A 22,974-nucleotide genomic window follows, 5' to 3' on the forward strand; every position below is an offset into this window, starting at 1 on the left:
AGATATTAAGCTTCCTAACAATTTGCCAGAACTTTATTAAATCGAGATTATACTGTGTAGTCTGTAATACACGTAAATTAAGGACAGATTTACATAGCTTTCCTTTCGATCACCGTATGTTATTACTTACATACTGATATTATAAAATTAAGATACCTTATGGAGATCTTTATCTAGGTTCATGACGTTCGTGTTTGAGCGTTCTCGCCTAGTCCTATCATATCATTTGATCATTTAATAGAATCGCACTCGAACAAATATTATTCGCCCTACGGATAACAGCGAGCGCCGACCCGAGCACCATTATAGGTCGTATCATAAAACTTGATTGTCTCAACCGAAGAAGAAATATTACATTTTAACCGAGCCTGTACTTGCACGGGAATGTTTTTCTCGACTATTTCCTCCCTGGTTTTTGAATATAGAGCAATGACTTTTTCAAAAATCTGTGCGTTAAAGCCTTTATTATTGTTTCGGGAAATGTCGGAACCTCGATTTTAAAGATTTTTTTGAAATATCCCTTTTAAGCATGACAAAGGCATATGTGTCGTTTATTAAAACTAGAATGGAAAACGTGTTAATTTCACTGTTGCGCGCAGTCAACAACATTGAAACCTCAGATTAAACGCCACCGCACAAACAACCCGCTTTTATTGATTATCAAAAGCGCACAATAGATAAAAGATGGCGCTGGGTGTATTGTTAGCGGGTCGCACAGACGGCGCCACCGGAGTCGCGAGCGTACAAAAATGGCAGTTGCATATTTTTTCCACGCGATCGCATGCACTTTCAGTAGAAACTAAACCTTCTCCCGATGATTGTACAGACTATGTTAGCTGAAGGGTCTAGTTAGACATACGCAGCCACAAACGGGCACCGTCGTATTTGTGGTAGAGCATCGTCATTGTTCGCTAAATTGTCGCTTGCACGGAACAGGCTCGGCTTGTCGTGAGTTAGGTATGAGCACAGAGCACACAATGACAGTACATACCTTTAAACACCTGTTATTAAACATGCATGCAGGGTCACAGTGAACTCGTAGGTAGCCACGAGCTCGTTAAATACAATGACAGATAGAGATCAGAAGCGCGATTTGGGATGCATCCACAATTACCGACACGAGTTGTCAGATGATATTATAATTGCCGAGTTGAACGTACGTTTTATATTATATTTAAGTACGATTTCTGGAATAATTTCAGGTTTTACCATCCTATCTACGCCGCGATCTGCAAACCTTAATGCTACATCATCGCAATATGTAAACCGCGACGAAAAACACTAAACAAAGAAGTGAACTAAAATCTTAAATGGAGCCAAGCGTCATGGTCGGTGAAAACTTCCGTTATGAACGCTACACCGCAATATTACATGCCACAAAACTTCCTCTTAGCACTTGGCAAAAATCGGATCATGTTTTTTGTTCAATAGGATTTCGTAGGTTTAACAGATTTCACATATTGTGCATCTCCCCGCATAATTCAGATCGGATAAAACGCTTCGAATTGATCCCGGTGAAATCTGCGACCAGTTTCTTAGTGATTAAAAAATATTTCGAGTTCCGATTACCAAGTGCACAATCGATTCCTCGGGCGGCTATAGACCCTTATAGGGATTATACCCGCCGCATGCGACGACCGCCCATTTGTCCCCCTTGCACCAAACAAGGTGTTAAACTGAACAGTAGCGCAAGCCATTCTTCGCGCAACCACAAATTGGATTCGCTTCGTAACATTCTTTATAATAAAGCTGGCTTGGAATATAATTTATTGACATTCAAAATCTTCAAATGAAAGGAAGAAAACCGAAAACGTCTAATGACATTTTGAGCATTAAGTTGAGACGTCATTTAAAACTTAACTTGAGATAAACGTAATTGGTATAATAATCGCGGTTTGTTTTTTGGGTTCCGCTGAGTTTTAAATATTAATGTGTCGTGACAGGGCGGCGACGCGCGCTGCGAGGTGTCGGTGGTTTTCTGGCCCGGCGCGTCCGGACCGGTTCTGGTGCTCTCCTCTCGCTCGCCAGAAAAGCCAAACACGTTGTACCGAGAGCGATAAACCCGGCCTCCTATGCGGACAAACTGCAAACGACCTATTCGTAACAATTTGCACAGTATAGGCAGGGAATAACATTCGATGTTAACGCTGAGACTAGATCCAACTGCGCGCCGAGGCAAACTCGATATGAATTATATGAATAGTTTAGGTTCGCATTATTAAAATCTGGTCTTTGGGGGAGAATGAATTCTAGATCTTAATATGAGATGATACATACCAATGGGGAGTAGAAAGCGGAGCTATCGACACCGATGCTAGGGTATGGGTTCTGGTCGGTGGAGGGGTATGGCGTGCCGTATACGCCGACGGCCGCGCTGGAGAGCCGAGGGTAGGAGGAGAGGGCGAGGCGGGCGCCGTCGTACTGGCAGGAGCAGACGGTCTGGCCGGAGACGGGGTCGGTGATGATGGGGCGCGGCGTGTCGCAGCAGGAGGCCGCGGGGGTGCTGGCGTGGCTGCCGGCGCCCGGGGAGAGCGCGCCTCCGGCCACGGCGGAGCCGCCGGGCGACAGCGGAGGCGCCGAGTTGGAGCCCCCGTCCGGCGACGTGGCCGCGCCGCCCGCGCCCGCCCCGCTGCTGCCCACGAGCAACTGCAATCAAATTTAATATACTCTAACTATTGTTTCCTGAAAATATTTAATTATCGAAATCCGTCACTTTAAAGTTCCGTAGGCCATAAGGCACCCCGTAAGTAATTCCGTCGTATACAGTCGCCATCAAATTTATCGGAACGGCCAAGGCGGTCGTAAATATCTGAATACTTAGTGCGTTTTCACATTATCCGATCCGATATCGGATGTCGGCCCAATATCCCATACATTACAGGCGCCATCTTGGATTTATTCTATTGAAATCTTTCCGACATCCGATATCGGATCGGATAATGTAAAAACGGACTTAGACTAGTAAGTTTGAAAAATGTATTATAGGAGTTTGGAAGAGGACCAATGCGTTTTATGTATTCCAGCCGGCATATCATGCTGCCAGTTTTATCACTTATCCACGTGGATAAAGCATCCGTCACTCTCACACTGACATACTTGCTAAAGCGTGACGGATGCTTTATCTACGTGCATAAGTGATAAAATTGGCAGCATGATACGTGGATAAAGCATCCGTCACTCTCACACTGACATACTTGCTAATTTTATCACTTATCCACGTGGATAAGACATCTGTCACTCTCACACTGACATACTTGCCAAAGCGTGACACATGTCTTATCCACGTGGATAAGTGATAAAATTAGAAGCATGATACGCCGGCAGCTCCAATGTTTGCTATATCCATAAGAATATTTCTGTGATATCGTATTGAAATTATACTACTTGTACATTTATGAATACGAATACCTGTTGCCTATAGTCAACACTCGGTGCTTTGGTTATGGAGTAAGCAGCTAAAGATATTGTTTTTATTATACAATACCTACAGTATACGTGTTACTTGATATTTAAATGTAGATTTTGGTACTGTACCTAGACAGGCCGAGGTATATTATTTAGAAGTAGGTACATGTAGCAGTGGTCAATAATTTCGGCTGGAAGTGTTATTGACGCCCACGTACCTACCATTGTCACCTCATGTTTGCCGGTGACTGATATAATGGTATTTTATGAGCAGAAAATACTGCAGAAACGAGTACATCTAAATCAGTTTCTAGAGAAGAAACTTGCACGATGAAATTAATTGGAAAAATTTAATTATTTATCTGTAGTGCATAAGTTTCAGAAAAATGTTAGCTTTTAGTTACAAAAGTTGACAGTTAAATTGGCTGTCCCCTTTTTGGTTGTCCTCAAGGGCGACTTTCAAATTGCATCTTATGCAACTAAGTTCTTTACATACAAATACATACATATATATCAAATAATAAATATTATTTAATACTTGGTACATGCTGTTAAATAGAAAGGCACTTCAGGTAATCACAATCACGTATGTAGATCGGAGATATCCATTCTGTACTGCAGTATCAGATCTGTTCATGTAGGTAGGTTATGTCCCATTTCTCTGTCCAACGACCAAATAACTGGTTGTTTGTACTTTATATATTCTATAATTACTCAGAGAAATAACTCATTCGTAAGCACCATGGCCGTGACTATTAATTCCCCCAAGCCACAACATAAGCTCTATTACTTTGAAGTTCCAGCTCACAACGTACAGCTACTAATAGGCAAGGAAAGTACCTAATTATATTAACTGATGTCTCAGCACACAGAACACACACTCACCCCGTTTAAATACAAATCTCGGTCGGCGAAAGATTAAAGGCCGAGAGCTCTAGAGGACGTCAACAGATTTTGGTCAATAGAGCGAGCTTGACTCAGAAATAATAGCATAAGATACTATGCACACACCGGACCCCACTTCAACCACTAACGTGAGGGCCTGCAGCTTGTTTTCTTTAAACAGAGCGAGAAGACTTTAAAGGGCACTTTGTTTTGTACAGCGAGCGTCAATATCTTAGTTGAGAAGGTCAATATCTGAATAAGTTAGGTTCTTGACTTGACTGGACGTGTTTGAACAATTGACGAAACAAGTATTTATTGAGATTTCATTTATTATAATATCTCTTACGATGGACTTATGTCTCATTATGTTATAGCTACATAGGGCCTAGTGCAGGGTTTATTTACTTGTTAATCCGTTAATCGTCAGAAGTTAACATTCGATTTTAACAGTTCTATATTTAACTTGAAAAAATGTTAACGGACTCGTTAACTTCCGTTAAATTTCTCCGAAATCGTTAATCTAGTAGGGCACAGCGCCATTTAAAACACGTTCTGAACGCTACTATAAATCCATGCTTACGGCAAATCTGATGAATGTTAACATTAACATTTACACGTATGTTAACTACAAAGCGAAATATTACCTCTAAATATTCTTGTGGATTTGCGTACACTAACAATGAATCGGGAATTCGTTTACCATGGCGACTTTCAATTTGCAGCAAATTTGACCATGTCTCGCTTTATCGCCACAGACTTAAATGGCTTCCTCTACGTCAGCGCAGATCTTTTAGAAGTGCCTTTTTTCTAATTTGATCCTTCCGCTCCCAATTATCCAGCAAATTTCTCCTGACACAGTCTTGGAACTACGTTCCTCGATCCCTTGTTCTTGAGTACTTCCTTCCACAGTGGCAGCTCTCAAAGAGTTCACTGCACAAGCTATTCTACTCGAATGCCTTTTACAGAAATATAATACGTTATAGTGGATACTGATGCAACTAAATCTTTAAAGCACAAGTTAATTTTTTCCTTCGCCCACGTGCATAATGTTTTAATATATTATTTGTATAATATTTGTATTTATATTTGTGAAAGTATCGCTTTAATGATATGAATGTTATTATTTTTATTATATTGATTGTATGTAAAGTTAACTATTTGGTTAACGGTGCCCAGCTATGCTCATTATGTTATAGCTTCATAGGGCCTAGTGCAGGGTTTATTTACTTGTTTCATGGCATCGTCAGAGGTGCAAATTATTTTGAACAGTTCTATATTTAAATTACGAGATAACGAATTTATATTGAGTAGTACAGCGCAGATTTAGAAGATTTATATCCTATAACTAAATCCATGCTTACTCGTAATCTGAGGAATGTTAACATTAACATTTACACAGTATGTTAACTACATAAGCGGGTCTTTAGCACAGTTTTATTTGGTCATGTCTTCTTCTGGAGTCGATCCTTAAAGCAGCCAATTACCACCCAGCACATGTAAGTTTGTCAGAGCGGGTAACCCGAGCTTGCGCAGCGACGCGCATCATTCGACGCCAGGCTACGATTACAAAGACCCGGCCCCGTTTGTGTAAACATCGCTATCGCATCGCGTGCGTTCCTGTAATTAGTTATAGCCAACGATAACGTGTTCACTATGTGTCATTATAGCCGCGACACTGATATTTACAACTATACAAGTCTAATCGGCATATCTGCCGCTCCCCACCCCCCTGGACGAGTCCGCACCGAACGAGGGCGCACTAGGACCGGCCTCGTTAGAGTTTAGGTGTTGCACTACAGAACGAAACCGACCTTTATCCCGACCACCGAAACACCACGGAAAATGTATGTTTCATTTAGTGTGAAATCAGATTTTGTCCGCCTATCGTGAGCTAGATATCGCGTTCCAACATTATTATTAATACATGATTGTCTTTGTTTGAAAACCCCGCTATCTGTGTGACACTGACAATTTGCCGAGGTACGTCTAGTTATTGAACAGCTTTGTCGGAACCATTACAAAGCTATCAGTACCTGTATATGCACTTATACGTGTTTGGTACGCTAATGACATGTGATACGGTACGATAGTGCTTAGGGTAACTATAGAAAGCAAAAAATGATGTTTTAACTTTTTTCCAGGCATTCACATTAATGTGTCTCAAGTTATGTGAGAAAATGTTCTTTACACTCAACTGCGTTATATGCAGATTATACGATGTTTGGTACGAAAACGCTCGAATGACATGCACCACTGATACGGTACGATAGTGCATAATTTTATTTGGGTAACATAATATTGAAAGCCATAATCATTGTTTACTATATTAATCTAGTGCCAGAAACTTTGTTTCCCATAAAGTCAGTTTCCATAATGTCATTTGTCAGAATCATCGAAATCCGTAATTACCACATTCCATACCATCATTTGTCATACAAATTAGCGTCCAGAAAAGTCAATTTCCATAATGTGCTGGAAATGGCAGAATCGAAAACTACTATAATAGGTACTAGAAGGACTAGAGAATGAAACTGCTATCAGAAAGTAGGTTAGGTTAGGTTAGAACTGTGACCCCCTGGAAAATGAAACTGCTATCAGAAAGTAGGTTAGGTTAGGTTAGAACTGTGAACCTCTGGAAAAGGAAACTGCTTGATAAGTAGGTTAGGTTAGGTTAGAACATGACCCCCGGAAAATGAAAATACTATAACAGTAGGTTAGGTTAGGTTAGAACTGCGACCCCTGGAAAATGAAACTGCTATCAGAAAGTAGGTTAGGTTAGGTTAGAACTGTGACCCCCTGGAGAATGAAACTGCTGGAAAAGTAGGTTAGGTTAGGTTAGAACTGTGACCCCTGGAAAATGAAACTGCTATCAGAAAGTAGGTTAGGTTAGGTAATAATATGGGCAACAATTAATATGGCAATAAACTTATGGCGTTTGAATATTCTATGAAACCATATTATTGCACTTAATAATATGGCTAACAAATAATATGGCATTGTATGATTATGGAAGGTAATAGCGAGTATGTCATATGATTTTTATGGTAAACAAATCATTCGGGCAAATGAAATTCAGGCAAGTTAGATTCGGGCAAATGAATATTATGTTAAATGACTGTCGGGCAAACAATAGACAACCATTAAAGAGCAATCAAACTGAGAGGAAATCTATAACAATAACAAAGCATCTGTAACCAAGCGCTGAGGGTTGATCAAATCAAATATAAGCGATATTATATCAATGTGTACCAAGGGGCGCTCGCTCCGCCGCCTAGGTCAACAAACTTCTAATAAAAACTACTTGGACGTAAAGCTATCCCAGTTAGATGACAGTGCAAACACTTCGTAACGAATCCTGCGATTTCTATTGCCCTTAAATTAAAAAAAAAGCTTTAGTAATTCAGACCAATCTGTCAAATGAAGAGTGTTCAGCAAAGAGAGGGGCTCTTCGTGAGGATTAATAATGTTTTATGTGGGAGGATAGTTTGAAATGGGGTTGGTGAAGATATTTCTGTTGGAAAAGTGAGTGTCAGCTTTTGTCCCTGCAGAGTTTTGGGGGATTTAATCAACGCTAGGCGAAGCACTTTGTCATGTGGACACGAAAGGGCAGATTTTGTTTGCTCAGTGATAACGTACAGATCATAAGTTTCAAATGGAAAATGTATTTCCGTAAAAAAATATGAGCACCAGGCGGGTAAGTATTATGTTCGCGCGATAAATGATAAAACATCTGGACGTCCCTATCGCACCTACAAATAGTACGAAGGGCCGGTCTGATGTTTTGAACCATGCTTGTCTACCTGTTGGACTATTGAAAAATAGGCATTGTAGTACCTAATAAGTACCTACTGAATGGTTGGGCATGTACCCTGTTCATATATTTATTTCGTGTTTACTTTTTGACGTACAATATAGATACCTATTCAATTCTTATAGCATGCTAAAAGCTAACCTTTTTTTTAATAATATGAGTCAAATCGTGTCAGTTTAAATCAATATAATAATCTAATTATCATCACCTATGCCAAGTTAATTGGCATAGAAACATTTATTTATGATCGGACTCGAAATATTTTGACGATCTGGCCTAGCGCGTAGTGACCTTGCCCACTATGCCGCGGTCCCGGGTTCGAATCCCGGTAAGGGCATTTATTTGTATGATGAGCACAGATATTTGTTCTTGAGTCATGGATGTTTTCTATGTATATAACTTATATAATATAAGTATATCGTTATCTGAGTACCCACAACACAAGCCTTCTAGAGCTTACCGTGGGACTCAATCAATCTGTGTAAGAATGTCCTATAATATTTATTTATTTAATATGCAAAGTATTGAAATTATTCTTATAAATATCTATTACTGACAATTAAGTAACAATAAAATAAAACTAGACAACATAGGGTCATAGCCGTCATAGGCCCATAGCGTTCTTGTCAAAAGTTCTTAATTCCATAAGTACAGGCATAGTAAAATATTTAACCGTTTCCAAAGCCGAATCTATGAGCTGTTTTCTTTGTCCAGGCACTGCCGAGGGCGTGGTCTCATTTGGTATTCGTCTAGTAGGTAAATCTTTCGAATTGGATGGCTCGCTACATCACAGGTACAGTCGGTACGCTTTCAGTCCGCTATCAATATTTGATGAGTTTCGGACAACGGCCGCCATCCCCTTGCCTAACTCCCCGTCCACTGTCATAGTGCCATCTATAGACAGCTACAACTCGCTCTAAATAACGCCATCAATTTTATATGATGATCTATTTTTATTCTTCCTTATTTTTACATCCAAGTTCAAAACAATCAAGACATTCCGATTCTTATTATAAGTACTATCAGTGCCAGTATAATTGCCATTATAATTGAGTGCGTAAAAAATACCCGCAAACGTGCATTAAAAGTTGAAGATCGTAATTGAAAAACATTAGCTACCTGTAATTTGGCATCCGCATTTGAATATCAAGCCCGTTTCAGAGTCGGAATGCGCCATCATAAAACCGACCAGCGGACAGTAAAGGCGTAGTAATGTGTTTATTTTAAAAGCACAGTTAAAGGCATAAAGATGATCTCATAATTTCCATTGCATTAGCAAAGGCATTATCCCGGCTCGGAACCGGCCGCTCCAATTTCGCTTCCAACGGGATATGTTAAAGAGGACATTATAATAATTAGATTGTTATCAGATGTTATTATATGAATTTTCCAAAATTATAAGAGGGAACGAGATAAGTCGATGATATCGTGACGACGGTAGGCATAGATTACGGAGCCGCCGCGGGCAGGTAATCGGGCGCACAAATTTTGGTCCTTTAGAGAGGCACGCCATACAAATCGATAACCGATCATTATAATGATTGGGCAGTAAACGCCATTCTTGCTCTCTTTTGCATTGACGAACGGGAGTCGTGTATTAATTTGATAGGGTCGAGGCGGCAACTCACTTGCTTATTTATCTTTAATTATGCGGGACATGAGCGTAATGTCGGGTATTCTTTAACATATATTCACACCATTTCTACATGTCACATCACATTTTTATTCATGCACATAAGCTATTAAGAAACTTGCCAGTCGAAGTGTAAAACCTTACATTGCGCCGTAATTAGATGTGCAGAATTCAAATAAAGAGTTTGGATATACTAGTATTGCATATGGAATTAACACCAACGTCTCTATTAAAAAACAAACACGATAATGGTTGTCAACTGTTTTCTTCTTCAACTGAGGTTGTCCTCGTACTCTTATCCACCACCTCACCTGCTCTTCTGGCAACGAATCGAATTTAGACAACAATCGTTACCATTTTTTTATTTGGATTTTTTTAATGTGGTTTCCACTCACAATCGCGAGATCTTTCAATCCTAATAGGAAAAAAATGTCCCAAGGTTTTTTCCCATTCCGTTACCATTTTTTCATACATTTTGTATGGCGGTAACGGAATGGAAGGTTTAAAAAATGTATGGAAGTTTCGGGACATTTTTTACTCCTATCAGGATCGATAGACCTCGCGATCCTGAGTATGAATCGCATAAAAAATACCCATGTTACATAAAAGTAGAGTGGACAACTTTGAAAAAAATGGCCAATTACTGCGTAATTTTCTTTAAATTAGGTATGAACAAGAAAATTAAGTAGGTAATTAGATATTTAATTTTTCTTAACTGTTTTTATACTATTTTGTTATCTATCCCATGGTGTCTACAATGCTAGTCATAGGATTTTTTTTAACTCCTATTTAAAAAAAAATCACTTCCATCTTACGTGTGTCCTAGTATTGTAAAATAAACGAGCAGATAGGTCGCCTGATGGTAAGCGATCACTGCCGCCCATGGACACCCGAAACACCAGAAGTGTTGGAGGTGCGCTGCCGGTTTTTATGATTAAGAACCAGGACTATTAAGATTGAGACTTATAGAATATAAAATGAACTAGGATATTGGGTACAATGCACATTGCACAATCAATGGATTTTACATGTACACCTGGCTATGGGATATAAAACTGAATACTGCGCAATAAAATTGTATCGACATCGAAGATGGCTCAAGACCAACGCCAGTGCGATGGCTGAGGGAAGGAGAGCGTCACTAGACTTTACATATGAATCCAACTCGACAAATCCAAACGGTTTCACATCTAACTGCGGTAAACGAAGGTCTCGGCTCAGGAACTCAGGATGCGTAGCCGAATGGCTAAACACTCATAGTAGTTTTAAAATAGCATTCATTATGCCAGAGTTCCTTATAGCGGCTCATTATAAGAGAATTTGGCCTAATAGTACATTTACTCTTATAATTTGGTCATGTACACGTTAATAAGTCAAATTTATATGACTGCAATAAGGGTTTAAAAATATTTACTCTTATAGTAGCTCATTATAAGAGGATTTGGCCAATAGTACATTTACTCTTATAACTTGGCCATGTACACGTTAATAAGTCCAATTTATATGACTGCAATAAGGGTTTAAAAATATTTACTCTTATAGTAGCTCATTATAAGAGGATTTGGCCAATAGTACATTTACTCTTATAACTTGGCCATGTACACGTTAATAAGTCCAATTTATATGACTGCAATAAGGGTTTAAAAATATGTATTCTTATAGAAGCCATTTAAAATGCCTTTTCGCTGTATAATATTCAAAGCACTATAAAAGCTTTTATTATGGCCAATTATTCTTATAAAAGTAATGCATAAGATAACTATGATGCTTTATGCCTCATAGGAGCATATTATAAAACGTCTATCCAGCAAACAAATTATAGCATTTTATAAAGTGTTTAAAAGAATTAAAGCAATACATTTTCTCTTATACAATAATTATAAAGGCATTATTCTTGAAAGTGTCGTATTAAAATTTTTATAAAACTTGATTCGTCATTTTGAAAATCCAGCGAATGTGAACAATCTGATCCCAACTTATCGATTAGTGGTTCCGTAGAGGATGCCATTATGGAATAATTATAAGAATATGCAGGCAAGCAGCAGTGACAGTAATACAGGTATATCGTTAAATGATGAATTGTATGTATGTATGTATAAGCTTTATTGTACATAAAGGAAACAAAAGAGACACAGTTACAGAGTCAGTAATATACAATGTAGGCGGACTTATCCCTTAATGGGATCTCTTCCAGTCAACCTTTGAGGAAATGAGTAGAAGCGAATTAACGATGAGTGACGAATTCAAAAATGTACAACCACTAAAATAATTAAATGCAAATTTTGTATACACATGGTAACAAATATATACATATACAATTACATTAATACACCAATATATACATATATAATAATATAATAATAATAAATAAACAAATACTCATAAAATATATATTTATATAGGTACTTAGACCAAAAAGTATATGGATATTAATTCGAACCACAAAGCAAGACGACAATAAAAAAAAAAAAATAGATAAAAATTAAAGAAAAAGAAAAAAAGAGAAAAAAAAAAAAAAAACAATCCGATAAAAAAAAAAATTAAGTGTCGGAAAGCCATAGTTTTTTAAGGTTATTCTTGAGTGCTGCTACAGATTGGGATTGCCTCACGGACACCGGTATCTCATTCCACAATTTAGCGGCATAGACAGAAAAGGATTTTCTGTATGTCCGCGTCTTATTGGGTGGAATTGCAAGAGCAAGATTGGCGCTAGATCGCAAACGGTGATTACTGCCAGCAGCCAAGTAACTAAATCTTTCGGAAAGGTAGCGTGGCGAAGACGGATTAAATAAGACATTAAAAAGCAGTGACAGGACATGCACGTCTCGACGACGGCGAATCGGCAGCCAGCCAAGCTGAGATCGGAACTGGGATACGCGATCAAACTTACGCAAACCATAGATGTAACGGATACACAAGTTTTGCAACCGCTCGAGTTTGTCAAGCAACTCCTCACTAAGGTCCAGAAAAGCGATATCACCGTAATCTAACAAAGGAAGCAACAATGTCGAAGAAAGTGTTATTTTTGTTTGAAGTGGAAGAAAATTTTGTAAACGCCTCAGCGAGTGGAGAGACGCAAACACTTTATTGCTAACATCAGCGACGTGGGCTGACCAGGACAAAGTTTGATCTATGGTGATACCCAAGTTTTTCACTGTAGCGGAAAATGGGATAATTGTTCCATCAAAAATTACGTTGGGTACCACCATTTCCGACAGTTTGGACACAAAGTGAGGGCCACCGATGACAATCGCCTGCGACTTCAACGCATTCACTTTCAACCCAAACTTGTGAGCCCAGAGACGTATTGACTCAAGGTCGCTGTTGATTTTATTGACAAGATGAGGAAACTCGTCCATGCTAGCCGACGCGTAAATTTGCAAATCATCCGCGTAGAGATGAAAACAACACTTTAAGGATTCAGTAATGCCATTAATAAAAATTGAGAATAGGAGAGGAGAGAGTATCCCTCCCTGGGGAACACCAGCAGACAGATCACACCAATCCGAAATCTTGTCGTCGACCCTGACACGCTGGCGTCTCCCAAAGAGGTAGTTACGGAACCAAGATAAAGCCGTCTGTGACACATTAAAAGTACGAAGAATATGAAGAAGGATATCAAAATCTACTGTATTAAAAGCACTACTGAAGTCCAAAAGTACGAGAAGCGTAAGCTTTTTATTTTCAATATTAAGACGAATGTCATCGGTAACCTTCACCAGAGCCGTGACAGTACTATGCCCGGGACGGAAACCCGACTGAAAGCGATTCAACAACTCATGCCTGTGGAAATATGAGAGAAGGTGGTTATTAACAAAATGTTCGACAATTTTCGATAACACTGGGAGGATGGATATGGGACGGTATTGGGAAGGTGACGTGGGATTAGAAATTTTAGGAAGGGGTATGACGTGAGCTAATTTCCACATAACAGGGAATGTACCGGAAGTAAAGGAAAAGTTAATGATTTCTGATAGAATTGGAGCGATTGAATCCGCCACGAGCATAAGCATATCCAGGCTAAGATGGTCCTCACCGACAGCGAATTGAGTTTGGATTTAGCTTAATAATTATATTTTTTGTTCTTATTTAAGGTGTCTGTAGCTCTGCGGTGAAAAATGTTAAGGTATATACAGCGGGGCCGCGGGGCAGATCTCGACTGGAGGGCAAATGTAACTGGTCCATTGTTTCCATGTTTTACAATGTTTACATTATTAAATAGAGTGTCCACCGGTTATACCAGACTAGCATGCACTCGGAGGTGGCCAATTATACATAACTGAGCGTATAAGAGACTATTACCAAGGCACTCAGTTTTTTTATCCATCAGTACCTACTAATATTCATTTTTAAGATTAACTTTATTAGAATAAGATCCAAAAGTGTATTCCTTACTTTATGGACTTTGGTCTGAAATAAAATAAAAATATTTTATTGCGGATTATCATTGTGAATTTTGGACGATCTGAATAAGTGAATACAATGTTCGGCTATTTTAAGAAGAAACCGATTTTATATGTAGTCCTTTTGGGACTAAGACAGATTAAAATTGAGGACAAATAAAGACAAACTCACTGTTTTTAAGATATTTATTTATGTGCAACTACAAGCCGATAATTGGCAGGAAGCTGCGCAGGATCGGGATAAGTGGCGTGCTCTCGTTTTGGAGGCCAAGATCCTCTTTGGATCACAGTGCCATACTAGTTAGTTACTAGTTAGTTAGTTATTTATGTGCAACGAAACCAAACCGATACAAGTAACTTTATAAAATTAATATTTTCAATTCTATTGCTCACGATGTTGCTGTTTCAATGAGTCTACATACTTCAAAATATTAATATATTCTTCAGAGCGCCTACACGGTGGTAGAAATTGTAATTAACCTATCAGTAAATTTCCAAAATAAGTAATAAGTAATTTCTTTTATCGAGGTCTTCATCAAATTCACAAAAGATATATTGATTTTCGTTTTCTTGTTTTGAATTATCAGCGCCATCTTTGCTTGGTGTGATTTTCTTACAACCTAAACTATTTCCTGCGTCCTCTTCCATTTTGCATGTTTTTTGATCCACCACTCCGGGCTTATTTTTGGGTGTAACTGATTTTCTCCATCAGAATATGTGCCGTTTTGTAGTTCATCTGTAATAAAAAAAAAATATTAATTTGAAGTCTTAGGCTAGGCTGTTTATAGTTATCGACACAAAGTCCATTGTGATGGCGGTACTGAAATCGTCTGTGGTTTTCAATAGCACTTACTTACTAAGAGGAGGAGAAGAGTTGTCATCTTCACGTCACTAAAAACGGCTGACTATGTATCTCATCCACAGATTCTGTAACAATAACCATAATAATAAATCGTAAACTAGAACTTTCCTTTGCTAATCCGCGAATAGATAACGTGCAAGTCAATCAGTGCTAACCTGTTATAATTACTTGCGTATTTTTTACATGCAATTAATTTTTTTGTAAAAAATACGCAAGTAATTATAACAGGTTAGCACTGATTGACTTGCACGTTATCTATTCGCGGATTAGCAAAGGAAAGTTCTAGTTTACGATTAACATGGATTTCCGCAAAGTAACGCCTGATTCCATCGATTATAATAATAAATATCAAATAGAGTATTTGACTCAGCATTTACAATAAATCAATAGGAAGTAATAAAATAAGGCACCAGAAGATTAAATATTCCGAAGCACAAGTTTGTTTTAATTGCATGCAAAAAATACGCAAGTAATTATAACAGGTTAGCACTGATTGACTTGCACGTTATCTATTCGCGGATTAGCAAAGGAAAGTTCTAGTTTACGATTAACATGGATTTCCGCAAAGTAACGCCTGATTCCATCGATTAAATTGAAAATTCTAGGTATAACTTCCTAATGAAATATTGAAAATATCAGTATTACCTGACATGCTGCGGACTACACGGTTTTATTTTGTTCTATGCCGGTTAATCGAACCAAACCTTTATCAAAGCGTTCCCCAAAATACCGGTTTAAAAAGAACGGTCTTTCGAACAAAAATGCAATTTCAAAGGTTTGCGCCAAGTACATGATAACTAGACAGCGGATTTCAGGTAGCGATTTAAATATTAATATGGATATGACTAGTGCAATTTTTTAAATACATGTCATGTGGTTTATAGTCTATTATTATTACCTACATCGCACACCACAAACTTCACTGAATAATTAGATTAAATTAATGTTATTTTTTCAACAAACTACATTTAAAAAAAAGTATTTTATTCTAAATAATGGACTTTCAATTTAAATATATATAAGAAGCGAATTATTTTCATTTTTAATTCTTTGAGCCATAATAGAAGTTTTTACTGTGCAATGCGCAGAAGAAATATTAAAATAAGTATAAATAAATATTTTTTTTTATTTTTATTTATTATCATTATAATTTTTGCCCAATATTCACAAAAGCATCCAAAAAGGGTTTTACTTTTATGTTCCCATACATTTTTTCGTGTGTAGAAAAAATAATAAATATTGTATGCGAGTCATATTCATATTAATATTTAAATCGCTACCTGAAATCTGCTCTCTAACGATAACGTTATGAATTTTTAACTGGTATCCGTTACAAATATTTAACTAGATGTTAAGGTTCGGGATTTCACTAATTGTGAGAAGGAACCCTAAAGATATATAAAATGGCGAATCATAAGTAACACCGGTGGCTATTATAAAGTTTTTACTCTTATAGAGTATTTGTAAATGATGTGCTTACTGCTTTTACTCTTATAACAGCCTTGCTCAAGACATGTCAAAATTAATTAACCGCATTTTTAGTACAAAACCGTTGAAATACAAGGGCGCATTAATAATACAACACATTTTATATCACATTTCACCATGAAATTGGATTCCCACACAGTTTTCATAATAGATAAGCAAATAATTGTAATATGTAAAAGTTAACTTACCGTTTACTAACTTGCAAAATGGATGACTTGATGATGATGTACACATAAATCACTACGAAAAGCACAATAAACTTTTAAAACAGCACCCTGTTTCGCCGTTATGAGTTTTACTCCCTTATATCTGATGATCACAAAACGTGTACAAGAGCTATTGCCCTTATTAAAGCTTTGAATATGATTCTTACAAAACGCTCATGAAATGAAACGCTCGTAGATATCTATCTCTATCTCTCTTGCATATTGGCGCGACAGAGCCAGACTACCTTTCGCGGCGTTTCGTTTTCGTTTCGCGTCGTAGAAATGCCATTCGGCTACGGGGCCTGGATATTCTTCTCCAGGCAAGGCAAAGGCTCACCTTTCATCGGGTGACAGAACTCCCTTAGAATCTTTATTCATTTATTAACTACTTGCTTAATGCCCGCGATTTTTCTCGCGTTAGAAAGAGACAAAACATAGCCTATGTCACTCTCCATGCCTTCAACTATCTTCACTCAAAAAATCACGTCAATTTGTGTCTCCGTTTTGCCGTGAAAGACGGACAAACAAACAGACACACACACTTTCCCATTTATAATATTATTAGTATGGATTTAGTTTAGTTGTGTTAATCAGGTGTCAAATAATCAAGTGTTACCTGTACCTAATGTTGTGCTTAAGTTAAGTAACTTTAGTGTTTTTGCTTTTGGAGCATTAAGTATGTTTGTGTATAAAAAATACGGCTTACCTACTTAATATTGACTACTATAAATATCATAATATGTATATTTATTACAATTACATGTACTTACTTGTTCCAGGTTATACAAGTGTTTATCCATACTAATATTATAAATGGGAAAGTGTGTGTGTCTGTTTGTTTGTCTGTCTTTCACGGCAAAACGGAGAGACGAATTAACGTTATTTTTTAAGTGGAGATAATTGAAGGGTTGGAAAGTGACATAGGCTACTTTTTGTGTCGTTCTAACGCGAGCGAAGCCGCGGGCAAAAGCTAGTAACTTATAAAAGTCGAACAAATTTAGACAAAACTACCTACCTTATGTACGGTAGCGAGACTAGCGAGACAATCCACCGTTTTGCAATGCAAACATTGGTAGCCCAACTTGCGTTTTCCGATTTAAAAAGGACGGAAGGACCACAGAATATACAATACTTAGTACATACCTAAATCGCGCACACTGTCTACTTCTATCCGAGTAAATGCGATGACGATATGGGTAAACTAGACTTGAGAAAAAGGACAGTAAAAAAACTACGAAAATGAAAAGTACCTTCTAAGAATAAAGTAGGAAACCATTTACGTTATTGGAATTATAATTAATAGTTTTTTTTACTTCACTAAGCAAATAGTTTTTTTTAACTGATGAATCAACATCCATCCTTGGTCAATGGGACAATCTCTTAAAGTTTAACTGACCCTTCTGCTGTATAAGAAACATTAACTTTGCGGAATCCCTACACATTAAACAAGTAAATACAGCAAGATCATTCTTGTATACACAAAGGGAGGTTCCATCGTCAGGTTTCCGTCGGCGTTATTACACCTATCATAAATATAAATCCTTGTCGTCTTCAGGACCCTCGACTCAAACCAAATTGGACTTGAACTATACCGGCGCATACGACATTCTTACCACTGAATTTGTACAAGTAACGCATCACATGACTTAAGCGCCACAGTAAATAAAATATATTTTTGTTCAGACGCGTCTGATGGTACTACGTTAACAGAGTAATAAAAGATAGCGACACCACTAGAAACAAATCCAAGTTCGTTTATAGCGTCGTGAATTTGCAGTTTTCGATCTGTGCGATGCATTTAACCTAGGATCTAAATTATTAATCCCTATTTACTACTGACCAGAAATGTAAGATTAAGGGCCAGTTGCATCAACCACATTTGGCAGACACATCATCGTCACGCAGCAGACGTCTATATGGAACTTCCCATACAATAAAATTTAACGAACGCTTTAAAGGTGACGGACGGTTTGATGCAACCGGCCCTAAATGGAAAATTAAAAAAAAACTTTACGTAGGTAAATGTAAAAAATTTATCCTTAGGTACTTGGTATTGAATATTTAAAACGTTTAAAATCACGCGAGTCATATTCTAAAAAAACCCCTAATTAAAATTATTATTTAAACTACTGCTACGTTTTTCGCTTCTGATTGAGCACGTGACACAAACTGAGCCATATCCTCTCCATTAGTATTATTTTACTCGATTTTGAGCTCCAATGCTTCAGGCTTTTACAGTTTTATAGGGCAAAAAGATAGTACTTTAGTCCTTGTGCTCGAAACACAGGATTGTCTCGCGTCACGGCCCACGTCGGAGCGACGCCGACGGGGCTCTGCGTAGCGTCAGCAGAAATAAATGTAGGTACACCAGTTGGCTCTAGCTAGCCAAATGTAGTACAATCGTGGACACTCCGTGGCAAATAATACGCTATTGTCGCGCCGAGAGCGGTAGAGAGGGAAAACTACGAAATGATTCGGAGCGCTAGAGCGCCTGGGCTAAAGCCACGAAAATCTTAGTTGTGAATTTGGAATTTTTCTATGTATATTTTTGTCCGTGTATGTATTAATAATAAAATAAAAGGATGCCCGCAATTTGCGAATTTTAGTTTCCTCGGTAGGTCTCCAATTCATGACCCAATTATGACCAAGTTAGAGAGCATCCTGAATTACCTACTGACAACTTTCAATCAAAAATTGCCTTTTTAGTAGTGTGCAAAATTTGTTGAAAAAAATTAAGGCGTTGGCGATTTCTTTCTAGCGAGCTCAAGTCAGAATGTGAACCGCTAAAGTCTTTAAGACTGATTCAAAATGGTAATTAAATCAGCAGTCGTATAAGTATTATGACTGAGGTATATTGACCGTGATATAGACCATTAAGTCTGCTGAAACTAGTCTCTTAGTCGTATTAATTTGTTCCCAAAAACTGCTAAGACTATTTCCAAACTCTGTATGTTGTAGGTACCTAATTCCTACTGCACTGTTTAATGATCAGTTCGTATATTGCCGACCGTACTTCAGACGTTTGCGTGCTAGACGGAACACGGAGATGCCGAGCTGATCGATCCTAACTGGGAATGGATATTCAGAAACCAAAATCCAATAGGAATATACCAAGTATATGTTTAAATATATCTATGTCACGGTGTGTAGGGCGTTTCGTTATTATTTCGCGGTAGCAATCATAAAAATTCCAAAAGAGCAATATATTGTAAAGATATAAATAATCCTCTGATTCTACAAACGACTGAAATTGTCATGATTCATAGGAATCTAACGACACGTAATGTTATGTTATATCCGCAGGAGGAAGGTAACAAGGACATTACCTTCCAACATTATACTTTTCGATATGCCAATACCTTTTGCAGTGACTTAGATGTCAGGATATACACACTTGAACTATACACACGGTACCGGAGTCGTGAGCAATGCGTAGCTTACAAAATCACGTAGGTATAATCACATAATTCATCATTTACATATAAAGCCAAATGGGATCGTTTAACATTATAATCAGGTGCGTGCGGCACGGCACGAGGACGAGACGGGATCGATCGCACCGTCAGTCACGTCGGTCGATACTCACGACGTGACGCGTGACGGGCGCGACACAGCGGCGACACGGGCGCGCGTTTTGCGCGTCGCGGGACCAGTCGTGCCGGCAAAGTATCTCACCAAAGCGATAACGATATATGACCTATTTAAACTACAGCCAGATATTACGTTTTGTTTCGCTAAATATCAATCGCGCCCGCAATTAATTGTTATTTAACGCGTCCATTCAATTATCTCTCGGATTGCATCGATAATTCCAATAGCCGAATTCCCAGTAGTTTATAGTGACCGGGCAACTTCATTTATGGTCGTAGTCGCACGGCACAATCGCAGCATCGGGCATTAATTCTGCAACGCTCCAAACCGACCGATCGTTAAAGTGTGTTAATAGCGACAGCACCTACCTAGATTACTAATAAAGTCAACTGTTAAAAAACGTCACCAGCTATTACATTTAATTACCATCTCATCCCATGAAATTGCAATGCCTCGGTTAATGTCGCCATTGAGATTGCGAACGCGTCTTTATTTTTAAGTTTCCTTTCCAAATTAGGTGCAAATGACAGTCATATTGCGTTAACTGGTAACATAAAACCCAGGACTTTACTAGATAATAAATTCCTGCTCGATGTGATGCTGAGAAATCGATATTTAAATAGTATTAAAAACAATTACGGACCTTGACGACTCGATTAACTAGATTCTTTTCCAGAAAAACATTGAATGCACCTGTTTTATTGTAGAGCGCGAGAAATGACGTTCAAATTAAACGCTTACGATGGTGTGACGAAGGAACACTTACCTTTTTCAGACAGGTATGTGTAGCGCAACTAAGTCATGTGTTGAAATAAAACAGACTCACTCGAATATGAAGTCCCGAAGGCTCCGTGTGCGTCGCGTACATGGTTTGACAATCAAATGGAAAGGCGACGAATAATCGCTACTAACTCAATCTGCGGCAATGCGAGCTAATCGGGCGAAACACGGCAATTTAGAAGCCGTGCTCCATGTTAAATTATCGACAAGTTTAATAACAAGCATAAAGCCAATAGCAATAATCGGACTGCAAATTAACTGCCGGGTTAGAGTGGGCACGGAGAAAAACAGTAAAAGCGACGACGCATGGAAGGTCGGGTCGGGGGGTGCCGGCAGGCCGCTCGGGCGCCGGCGGGCGCTGGCGCTGCGGCCGACGTATAAATAACATTTAGCGGGCACCAGCGACTCGGATTATGAGGTCGCAGGACTCAATTAAATTGTGCTACCGGCCCGGGCTTTTGCTGTGGACTTTTGCCGTGACCTCCCACTGGATTTGCAGATAAATGGGCCCACTTTACACACAACGTTGCCGTTTGCACGATATTCGGCTGAATTCGGATGATATAATGAGTTCATCGCAGCGCGTTAGGCTTTTGGTTGGTTTTTGATGAGACGCACTGGAAAATTTATGTGGTGAGAACACATCACCTATGATAGCCCATTTCAAATTTCGGTCACATTTCAATACGCACAACTAACATTTTCTCCACACAGTCTGAAAGGTTTTAGTAGACATTCTACTAATTACAATTAAGGTACAGCGGGGCCATTTCGACGAAGATTCAGTGAAGTGTCCACTGGTATATGGCACGCGTTTTCGTGTAAAATATGGAAAAAAATATTAGTTGAAAACTGCCCCCCAGGCAGGTAATTGCGCCTCTGTACCTTACATACATCAGTCAGATGATAGAAACTTATAAAAACGGAATAATAAATACCTGAACACAAAACAACACCAGCATATAGGTACTAAATATTACTTTGAGTTGAATCGAATCAAGATAAAATTTCTAAACAATAAGAACGACTTTCAACTGCAAACTAGTGTCAGTAAAAATCACATAAAAGATTAATGAAATAATTTAATCGCATTCGTGATTGGCCAAATTATCACGTTCGTCGACTCGTGAAGTCATGACGTTCTCAACTTTATTGACGTACCTATAGGGTTACCAGACATCAAGATTTCGTAATCAGATTTTAGAGAAAGACTAAAAATTCGCTTATAATTATGATTTTATTTGAAACAGCTGAGAGATAAATATACTTTTCCCCTCACTAGCTCGGAAACACGTGTTTTGTCCTTTAATACCAGCGGGTAAAAACGCATTTTATCCACTAGTGGGTAAAGTAATTTGACCTTGAATAAAGTCAAATTAACTGCTTTAAAATTGATAAAAGTAGGTGAATCTAGTAATAAAGATGATTTACCACCTGTGGAACTACTGGAAGCAGTGATAAACGCATTTTTTGCGTTGTAGTTTCCTCGCTATAGTGAGGGGAAAAGTTTTGTGTTACACTCGGGTGCAAATGTATTTTACTTCTCGTGTGTTAAAAAACTCGCAAGTTCAGGATTCTATTCTCGAACCACTCGCTTCACTCGTGGTTCAACTATAGAATCCTTTCACTTGCTCGTTTTTCAATTTCACACTCGGCGTTAAAATACAACTTTGCCCCCTTGTATAACAAATAACTATTAACATACCTAACATAAATTATGTGGAAATATACCATGTGTAAACTGTTTTGAATTTATTTATTTCGTTTAATAATATCTCCACAAATAACCATTAAACATGTAATAATTAATTTGAAATCGAGTGGTAAATATCACTTTTTAAATAAAAGCCTAATTTCTATTGCTTGTATTTCAAAATTCGGGTTTTGCCGTTTTACACAGATTTTCCACT

The 22,974-nt window shown here is 38.2% G+C and overlaps 1 protein-coding gene across 3 annotated transcripts in view; it reads right to left on the reverse strand.

The window, feature by feature from the left end:
* The window catches only part of LOC125240810 (homeobox protein araucan), a 157,875-nt gene that overhangs the window by 45,971 nt on the left and 88,930 nt on the right, over positions 1-22,974 (reverse strand). For all 3 annotated transcript variants that reach the window (XM_048148929.1, XM_048148931.1, XM_048148930.1), the window contains exon 2: positions 2,278-2,646. In XM_048148929.1, coding sequence (XP_048004886.1) covers positions 2,278-2,646 — 369 coding nt within the window. The remainder of the gene's footprint in view (positions 1-2,277; positions 2,647-22,974) is intronic.

This window comes from Leguminivora glycinivorella, chromosome Z (genome assembly GCF_023078275.1).
Source record: "Leguminivora glycinivorella isolate SPB_JAAS2020 chromosome Z, LegGlyc_1.1, whole genome shotgun sequence".
In the NCBI taxonomy this organism is placed as follows: Eukaryota; Metazoa; Arthropoda; class Insecta; order Lepidoptera; family Tortricidae; genus Leguminivora; species Leguminivora glycinivorella.